The sequence below is a fragment of the Thamnophis sirtalis genome, unplaced genomic scaffold, assembly GCF_051295495.1.
Source record: "Thamnophis sirtalis isolate CommonGarterSnake01/CBP01778 unplaced genomic scaffold, rThaSir2_p1.2 scaffold_6, whole genome shotgun sequence".
Taxonomy (NCBI): Eukaryota; Metazoa; Chordata; class Lepidosauria; order Squamata; family Natricidae; genus Thamnophis; species Thamnophis sirtalis.
The window spans coordinates 120,055,948-120,066,546 of NW_028261386.1; the positions used below are offsets into that span (position 1 = coordinate 120,055,948).

Below are 10,599 nucleotides of genomic sequence, written 5' to 3' on the forward strand. Positions count from 1 at the left end.
ATAAAGTGATAATGGGCATATTTGACCAGGATATACTAAGAAAATGTTTCCAGATCAGCTGAAATGAATGCATGCTTTTAATTTTTTTTAAACATCAACAATTTGAAAGCACATTTTAATTTACCAAAGCAACTTTCCTGAATAATTAACCATGAATTGCCTCTCTTCTTAATCAAGCTAGTGTTCTGTAAGGATTGTTTTTTTAAAAAATTTTTTGTTACTTGTAGGAACTAGAAATGTAAAAATGTGTGATGCTAACGGGATTAAGCTGAATTGTTCATGTGCATTTATTTTGAAATATGTCCAGAAGAATGTAAGGTTTTATTTTATTTTTGGAATGTCTCTGAGTTAGCGACAACCAGATTTTTTTTTAAAAAAATGAATTATTAATTTGCTGCAGTTAAATAATAATCCCTTTTCTGATAAAGGATCTTCACTGTAAACCCACACAGACACAAATATATACATATACATACATAGACACATACATACATACAAACATAGGCTCGCCATTTAACTATAATTGTTACTTTCATTACAGTGGAGAAACTTGCACACAATTTTTCCTTGCATGGTAGTTTTAAATGCACATTTAGGGGGGAAAAGGTACATTTTCAAAGCAATTTTATATTTGCATGACTTTAAGAACTGGGGAATTAATACAGCATCAGTCTACTGGTAGAACAGCTGTCACATCTGGTGGCCTCATAGTCCCAAAAAGAGAAAGAATAACAATTTTTGAGACATTTACTGGAATAGCTGCCAAAGTGGCAACATATTGGACATTTAACTGATTACCTTCTTTTGTAAAATGTTTGTTTATACGGTTACTTCAACTTTAAACTAGTTTCCAAAATGATGTAGGAAAAAATGGGCTAGTCTAATGTGCATGAAAAGCAGAGGCCTCCTTGCTAGGAACACTATATATATATGGAACGGGTTTGTTAGAATAGAAGTCCTCTCCATCACACTGTAGGCCCTGGATAGTCTCTCCTGCAGGTTAGGGGCAATCATTTCCAAGGCAGTGGTCTATTTTACAGTTAATGAATGAAAATAAAAATTAGTAATTATTTTTAGGGGAAATTATTAAATAGATACTTGCAATGATGTACTTAGGATAATTGTACTAAAATCACATCCTATTCTAGAAAGAATGAATCTATACAGCAAGACGTTTAATCTAATTTTAGAAATAAGAAACGTAATTCAGACTGTTAATAGTAAGATCTGTAACATCCTATCCTAGTTTGATGACTACAATTCTCGAAATTCCCCACAAATCTGAAAGGCACCCAACTAGGTAATATCATTTTTAACATAGCAAGGAAGTTTAAAACCCATGGCTGGCAGAAGTGAATTTCAAGTTTCAGTCTGCATTAGTCCTACTCTTTGAATGCTAGTTAGGAGGCGTTGGGGTGACAAATTGAGAAAAAGAGTATTTGAAATCCTGGGGAAATGGTGTCTCCAGTGATCTTTTTCAATATTAACAAGCAAATTATTCCACGTGTGAATATTTCAGTGCTTCAAAAAAGTTGGAACAACAAAGCCAAAATTCCAAATTCTTATATCATAAAATATATTCTGAAATGTGGCCAGTGGCTTCTGCAGCAATATGTTGTTTCTAATATTAGCACATTCAGGAATCAGAAGCAAAGCACAAGACTGTGGATCTTATGATTTTGGTGTTTTCATTTTGGTGTTTCACGTAAGCCATATCATTGGCACAGGTCTTGCCTGTTGCACTAACAAGCTGTCTTCTAGGCAGTGCAACAGGACATGGTAACACCTTCCCAGGTTGGCTATGAGCTTGTCTCTTCTCCCATGTATAGCAATGTTATAAAAGTATTATTATACCAATAGTACATATCCATATTTTTGTTAAAATGGAAGAAAAAGGAATCAAGTGATTCAGATTTATAATATGGTATTTAACCTTTATTTTTGGAGCTCAATATCCTAAAGCAAATCTTTAAAATCCTCCTGTCTCATTTTTCTTTTCATGAGAATTTTGATTTCCCAAGATTTCCCATGTAAGTTTACATGTAATACCAGCATTCAGTTAGAACTTTTCAAGTTTATAGGCTGTACTCCTAGGGAAATAGTAAATCAAACCAAAATTATTAATGCCTATTGTCACAAGTACCAAATATTAATAACCAGTGCTGTTTAGACGAGGGGTCCCCAACCCCTGGGCCATGGCCCATTACCAGGTTGTGGCCAGTTCAGAAGTGAGCCACATGAGCAGTGGGCTGGCTGGCTTAGACTATGATATAAGGAAATTCTATTTCAGCTATTTGTATCTGTGTCTGTATGTCTATCTGGATTCATCCTTCTACTATCTAATGCCTTGTAAATACATAGAGCTACAAGTATGCTGCTGGGGGTTGATCTCATCTGGAGTGTTCCAGGTTGGGAAGGGAAGGTTGGTTTATGCCAGATATTTACCTGTATATTAATTTGTGTTGGGAAATATGCCGTTTTTAATTTTAGAAAGCTCCAGGAATCACATAGCAAATATTATTTGGCTACCAAAATAATGATTGAAAGTACTATTGATTTGCACTGTACTTTTGAGTATATGTCAAATCTTTAGCCTTAATTCTACCACAAAATATTTCCATTACAATGGAGAGAAAAAAAAGGAAGGTAATATTTCCAAGTATAGCAATTAAATTATCCTACTTAAGTACGTCACATTTCTAAAATAATTCCACAAATTGTAAATACTTTAGCATAAGTACTGCTGTTTTTTATTGGCAAATGAATAACAGCCCCCCGTAATCCCCTTTTACCTAGTACCATGAATCTACAAAGAGATTTTATTTCTGTTTTATAGCCAACAAGACGATCTGCAAGATTATCAGCTGTAAGTATAAGAGTTATTTCTGTAAGTATGAAGCCTCAATATATCTTAATCGAATCCATACAAGTTAACATTGGTTATGCCATATGAAGATATATAAGATAATCATATCTTAATTTTTAACTACCCACAAGACAGCTCATTAATTCTTATCTGAAATAACCAAGGATTGCTTGGTTATTTTTCACTTCCATGAACATTGGGAAGTCCCAAAGCAACTTAGCACAATTGAAGTTTATTTTGAAGCTGGGAAAACTGGACATCTAAGACACTGTTATAACATTTACTGCCTCTATAAATATACATGCAGAGCAGACCTGATTGGACAAATGCAAACTCTCCTGCACATTTAATCAATATTGTTTCTTGAGATTTGCAAAAAGTTGCATTTCTTACTAAAACCTTTGCCTATTTCTTCCTAAGCTGTGTTTCTTTTAATGTTGTACGCCGCCCTGAGTCCTTGGGAGAAGGGCGGCATATAAATCTAATAAACCTAAACCTAAGCTCCAAATTATTTTTCTTCCCTTTGTTTTGATGGAATATATCACTCCCCAAAGGCTAGAACAGAGGTCCCTTACCCTTTTGGCTCTGGGGAAACACTTGGTTGTTTGTGTAGATATGATGGCCAGATCAGACCAATGGCTGCAGGATAAGAAAACACAATCAGAGGTCTGGCTAACCACAGCATTTTATGAACAATCCATTCATAATAAACTCCTTTTGTCTTGTTTCTTTTCTTCTTCCTTCCTTCCTGCTCCCTACTTTGCCTTTTGGCCTTAAATGGCAGCATCAACCAAACCATTTTTTACTTTTCTCTCCCATTCCCTTTTAATAAAAATAAAAGTAATTATTTGCAATTATAGTACTGCTGGCTCCCAGCCCTCATGCTCAAGCATTCCCACTCCCACCTCAGTTGATACAGAGCCAGTAAGCAAGCAGCCAGTTCATGAGGCAAAGCTTTTCTGGGCGCTTGAGCCAGCCTGGACTTTGGAAATGATTGGGAAAATAGTCCTAAAGAAAGAAAACATGCAGGATAGTTCAATTTTCAAAGAAGTTTAAAGGAAGAAAAAAGTTTAAATCTTCTTACTGTCAGAAAGAGACACACAGACATATATATACTCATGTTTCTAGACCAGTGTTTCTCAACCTTGGCCACTTGAAGATGTCTGGACTTCAACTCCCAGAATTCCCCAGCCAGCGAATGCTGGCTGGGGAATTCTGGGAGTTGAAGTCCAGACATCTTCAAGTGGCCAAGGTTGAGAAACACTTTCTAGACCACCCATCTCTTTCAAGAAGGACTCTTGTGGGTACCATGAGGAGTTCTTGTGGCCATAATGTGGCCATATGCATAACACTGGAACATTAACATTTCCACAGATCATCTGACTGGAGACAGATTTCATGATATATGGAAGACATTGCTGGTCCTATTAAATCTGGGTCACATTACATTTGATTTGTTAAATCCAGGCTCATTCATAATCAATTCACAGCAAAGATGACTAATCTGATAAATATTTGTTGATTATTTTCTTCATTTTCTTTACAGGAAATAGTATTTTTAACCAAAAAAGAAAAAAATGATATACTTAGTTCAGATCACTAAGAAGAGTTTCTTGCAAAATATTTATAATTTATAGGAAAAGAAACATGTGTTTCTGAGAAAGGTATAGGAACGAATTTTTACAAAGGCGAACTGTGTTTATGGACATCAGCTCTTTCCTTACAATAAGAAGGAAAGGAGAAGGAGTAACTCAATGTTTGTTACTACCTGTGCTAATGGTTGCATTCTCTGAATATATTTTCTAGAAACCTGCTCCACCAAAACCTGAGTCTAAGCCGAGGAAAAGCGCCAAGGTAAAACACTCATGATTTTTACCACGTGCAGTAAATATTTTCATATTTTCCTAATCATCCTTTTTGGTCTGCTCTAGTTTTAGTCTTTCTGTAAAGAGCTAAAGTGGTGTGTATAGGGGGACACCCCTCATTTAATTTGCACAGTAAGGTTCTCTGAGATAGTTTGGGGAGAGAAAAAGAGACTGGCTTAAATTCACTCAGTGCACATTGCATTCATACAGGCTAGAAATTAGATTTCTCCAGTCATCTGATCGTTGTTTCAGATTTTTCTCCGCCAACATTTAAAACACAATTATTGTTAACACTAGAAATAATAATAGTGAATTGTAGGGTTTTTATGCCAGAAATTATTGCCATGTCTATGCTGATAACCATTATCAGCATAGACTGTAAAGGTGGTCTTCACTTAATAAGAGTAATTAATAGTGAATTTCTGTCACAAAGCGATGCAGTCATAAAGCATGATGTCAGGTGACAACAATGCTTAGTGGTGGAAGTTCTGGCATTTCCGGTTGCCTTTATTAAGAAACCCCATGCTTTTGTTAAGCACAATATTAAGTGATCACCATTTCCACCCTTTACCTTGGAAAGAAAAAAATACAACTAATCCACTTTCCATATAGTTGTCCAGACCATGTCCAAAATACGTTCTACAGCTTCCTCGGTTATGATTTTATAAAATAGAATACATTTATTGCTCCACTTTCCACAATAATTAGTCTTCTTTGAGTACAGATACAAGTGGTCCTCATTTAACTACCACTTGTTTAATGACTATTCAAACTGACGATGATGCTGAACAAATGGTACTGGTCCTTGTACTTACAAAGGTTGCAGTGTGACAATGAATGCAAGCTGGGGGCGCTCACAATCAGAACACATTTACAATGTCAGAGCATCCCACGGTCACATGATCACCATTTGCAATCTTCTTTGCTGGTTTCCTAAACCAGTCAATGGGGAAGCCAGAGGTGGGTGGAAATGGTGATCACCTAATATTGTGTTTAACAAAAGCATGGGGTTTCTTTTTCGAGTTTCACCTGTATGTTTAGCTGGAACACGATCTCCATAGCAGTCCGTTCAATCCAAATACAATGCAAAAGGAAGCAATTTTAGGAGAAAGCTCCAATAATGGTTAAGAGGAGACTTCTAACCCACCAATCTAGTATAGATTAATGAGGTCTTCCCTCATAAGGAATATTAGTAAATAACTTATTAAATATAATTAACCAATTGGTTAGAATAGCCTTTTTGGTGTAAGAGTACTCAATGGATTCCTTGCATTTTTACAAACAAGTCTCCATTTTTAACTCAGTAAAATATGTATCACAGGTGTGCATCAAAGTAGGATGGGTGTTCACCAAAATTTTATTATCTCTGTAACTTTGATTATTGCTCTGCATAACTTCAGAAACACATACTACTGTCTTCTCAAAGAAATGGAGTTAAAAGCAAGTATCTTGTATTATTTCTGGAGACTTTTACCTAGATGCTTTCTAATAAATCATTCTGTATATTTGATCTGTTATCAGAAGGAACCTGGAACAAAGGCTAATAAAGGTTCTAAAGGGAAGAAGAATGAAAAACAGGAAGCTGCAAAGGAAGGTACTACACCATCTGAAAATGGTGAAAGTAAAGCTGAAGAGGTACTTTATATATCCTGCTGATTCAGTCAGTGTTTTATAATTCAGTTTCTGAGCTGATGCAAGCATGTTCATAATACTTTTTTTTGTTGCCCCCGTAATGTTATTACAGATTCTCATCTCTCGTTCAACTGTTAGTGTTTCAACATCCAGAGGTATCCCACCCAGCACATGTCAGTAAAAGGGCAGATTGAAACAGTGAAAGTTAAGGGTACAGTAGAGCATTCTGCATATGCAGTGAATAGGAGCAGATAGTAGTGTGGTGCTTTTCATTGTGAACAATGGAAGCTAGCAGGTAAGGTTTCTATGGCTTTTACAAACCAGGAACCTGTAAATGTAAGAATATTTATAGTTGTCCTGTCTATAATACAATAGTTGTTAAATAACCTGTTTCGTCTGCTTCAAACCTTTGTAGCAAAAGGGAATGATGGCGATTGCTGAAAAGTTGTTTAGAGAAGATGAAGTAGGGTTAGTTTTTCTTTATAAAAGGCAGACTGGCATAACGTTTTCCCTTTTCCCTTTTACAGGCACAGAATTGAATCAGTAGATGACAGGTGCATATGAACTGACATGAACATTTGAGGATGTTTTTATGTACCTCTTGACAACTTTTAAAAGATATTTTTATCAAGGATTTTGTAAATGCTAATTTTTTAGGACTTACAATGAGTTGATAAACTATATATGAACACTTCTTCCTTCTGTATCAGTACTTCTAGAAATTCCCAACATTGTCAAGTTAAGGGGAAAAAAGCGTCATTAACACAACTTTTGGAAAACAAAAGTATTTATAAAATTGAACAAGCATTCCATATATTTGCTTTTCAGAGGTGTAAGTCTTGGTGCATATAGTGATGTTTTTACTATGGGTGTTAGAGATCTTTTGCCATTTCCCCCCTAGAGCAATAATCTGTGGTGCTTTTGTAATTAAGAATTAAGTGTTTTTAATGAAACATGTATACATTTGGCTACCTGTTGCCCATTATGGGACCCTTTTCATTTAAAAAAATTAACAAAGTCTCAGTGCTAACAAATGTGGTTCATTATCTTTCTAAATCAGAGGTATGCCTTGTAATGCTTGTCAGAAAAATATTAAGCACACTTGTTTAGAAATTTGGTTACAACTGTTATTTCAGAATCAAGATTATAGCTCATAGAAAATAGTGGGGCTTACAACATAATACTAAAAATTGATTGACTTTATGGTTAGGAACGGATAAGAATAATATTCACAATTTATGTATTTTAAGCAAACTAGCAGAGTTTTAAGAGGCAGCCACCCCTTTTGCAGAGCTATTTGCCAAATATACCAGAACACCCAAAGCCTGAATGCAAAACTAGAGTCTTTAAGGAGCTCTGATGAGCGATCTTACACACCTGGATGGTTCACACATCTTGAAGGCCTTACACTTTGTACAGACAAATGTAAATTGCCCATGGATTATGTAACAAATTATTTTTTTCAGCACTGTTTTATGCTACAGTATTGTAAGTGGAAATTAGTTTATGCTTTCTTGAAAGAACAGTTTCACTTTTGTATCTTCTCCTCTTAACTGTCTCCCAATTCATATACATATATATGACTAGGAAAACTGCAGTTTGTCTCAGCTTAATCTTTAGTATTTTCTGTTGCTTTTTTGCATTTACTTAATTTTTTATATTAAAATGGAGATTTAAAACACTGGGATGGTCTTCTGAAGCAATGATGTAAAAATACATTTGAAGGAGTCTATAATTGTAATGATGTTAAAATAGGATTTTTTTTCCTAACTCATATTAACACTGCTTTAGCCTCTTGTAAGCATCTTGTCATTTCTCTCTTCTTTTGGACTGAAATTTAAGTACTTTTATTTTCTGAGGGTTTGGAAATTTTTTCTTCATGACACCTTTATTGCTGCACTTGTGGCCATAATGTTTGGAGTTATATGCATGTTTCAATCAATAAAGTAATTATCATCCAATCCAAATGTCTTTATTTAATATTTAACAAAAATGATATTAACAATAATGATTAGCTACTTTTACAAATCTTGTTTTAATAGAGATTCAGTTCCCCTACTATGCTTATGTTGTTGGAGAAAAAATATGATATAATGTAATAAAAGGATTTCATGTGTTGATATACATGATAAATATAATATACATCAAAAGCTTGAAAATGTGTTTATATGAAAATGATTTTTCCCTAGTCCTTATCATTTTACAAAGATTCAAAGCATTGAACGGGTTTTGAATAATAGGCAGCTCAATCATTTCATTCAGTAAAACATAACACAATTAGTGATTGTTTTCTAAAGTAAAGCCCTACTGATTTTCTTCTTTAGCTTTTATCACAATAAAACCTAATAATAAGTTTATAATATACAAACATTAATGAATTTCTTTGCAGCATCTCTTTGATGTAGGGTGCTCTTATTTTCCATCTTGCAGTTAGGTAATTAAGACACAAGAGATTCATTGCCCAATCTTTAAAGCTTTTCTACTAATAGAGGAAAAAGAATGAATAGTATTTGCATTATCGTAGAACTGGAAAAAAAAACTTAAAGAAAATTGTTCATAGGAAACTTAGAAATTAAATCAAATGCTCCTGTTATAGTATTAGAATGTATCACATGTCCATGATTTCTCCCCATATCTTAATATATTTTAAAACCTCTTTTACTAATTTTCCATTGTTTGGAAAAGTGTATTTTACACACATTTCAAATTATACAAAATGCTATTTTAGTTTGCTTGATGTATCTGAAAAAATATATTGGGTCATACATTTTATGTAATGCAGGCACAATTGTAGGAAAAATCTGTAAAGCTGGATTATTATTGATCAAAAATAGCATTCCATATATGAAATGTTAAATGTTCTTCAAAAGCCCTTTTAAAAAGTATATTCAAATCCTATTTAGTGTAGATTTATTTTCCATAGCAGTTAACAACCTACATTTAAGAAATGGCAGATGACAGGAGATAATCCTATGTTGCTTAATGTCTCAGTTTACTTAGAACATACACAATAGTACTATGATGGAACTATATATCCTTTGCTAAGAAAACACAAATTAGCATCTACTTGGACATTTTTATTCACAAGGTGATAGAGGAGATATGGGGTACATATGTAATGGCAAGCATTGCTCCTTCCAAATATCATTTCCCATCAATGTGGACTCCGATATAGGACAGACAACTAAGAAGAAACCTCACTTGCATCCAGATGCTAAAATCAAGGTTCTAGATTTTATAAGCCTAAAGCCTGTAATGGAACACAAGCTCAGCAAAGGTAAGGGGGAGATGGTGAATGGAATAGAACTATCACCTTTACATTTGCTCTTCCTCTTCAATTTTTGATTCTTTGCACCATTGAAACATAACGTATTTTTCAGAGTATAAGACACACCTTTTTTCCTCAAAAAAAAAAAAAGCTGAAAATCTGGGTGCGTCTTATACATCGAATACAGCATTTTTACCTCCCGAAGCCCCGCCCCCTTCACAAAAATGGCCGTGCATACTCTTATGGAGGCTTTCAGCGTACTCCTGGGGGCTGGGGAGGGCAGAAATGAGCAAAAAATGGGCCATTTTTTGTCCCCTCCCAGCCCCTAGCAGCACTCTATAAGCCTCCATAAGGCTATGCATGCAATTTTTTTTTGACAAAAAAGGGACCCGTTTTCTGCTTGTTTTTGCCCCGCCCCCCCATGCTATTCATGCCTTTTATTTGAAAAAAAAAATACCCGTTTTCATGAAAAACGGTCCGTTTTGGGGAGGTTTGCAGAGTGCAAAAACTTTTTTTCCCTTTCAGAAAACTCTTTAGTTAGAGTGATTGATGAGAATTACATTGATCAAGTGCTGTGCCAGCAAAAACAAGTCTTCAGTTCTGTAGGTTGTCAGTGATTTCCTTCTCCAGCACAGGGATAAATACACCTGGAAACATCTACCTACCTACCTACTCTCTCCCTACCTACCTACTGTATTTTTCTTTCCCTCTATCTACCTACCTACTCCCTCCCTCCCTCCCTCCCATATTTCTCCATACCTCTACCTCCCTACCCTCCCTCCCTACTGTATTTCTCTATCCCTCTCTCCCCCTCTATCTACCTACCTACTTTTTTTTAAAAAAAATGCCTCTTCAAAACCTTAGTGCGTCTTATACTCCAGTGCGTCTTATACTGTGAAAAATACGGTACATCAGAATTGTCGGCAATATCCTTTTTCAAACCATTAAGAGCATAATTATAGATGACT

The 10,599-nt window shown here is 35.0% G+C and overlaps 1 protein-coding gene across 6 annotated transcripts in view; it reads left to right on the top strand.

Annotated features, from left to right (window-relative positions):
- HMGN3 (high mobility group nucleosomal binding domain 3) overlaps positions 1–8,324 on the top strand; it is a 35,618-nt gene extending 27,294 nt beyond the window's left edge. Inside the window, exons 3-7 of one of the 6 annotated variants that reach the window (XM_087718830.1) lie at positions 2,837–2,887; positions 4,673–4,720; positions 6,253–6,366; positions 6,476–6,518; positions 6,891–8,324. In XM_087718830.1, coding sequence (XP_087574956.1) covers positions 2,837–2,887; positions 4,673–4,720; positions 6,253–6,366; positions 6,476–6,518; positions 6,891–6,910 — 276 coding nt within the window. In that variant the 3' untranslated portion in view covers positions 6,911–8,324. Of the gene's footprint in view, positions 1–2,836; positions 2,888–4,672; positions 4,721–6,252 lie in introns of all 6 variants that reach the window. The other 5 variants (XM_087718829.1, XM_087718831.1, XM_087718833.1 and 2 more) reach the window with 5 other exon arrangements.
- Positions 8,325–10,599: the final 2,275 nt, after the last annotated feature.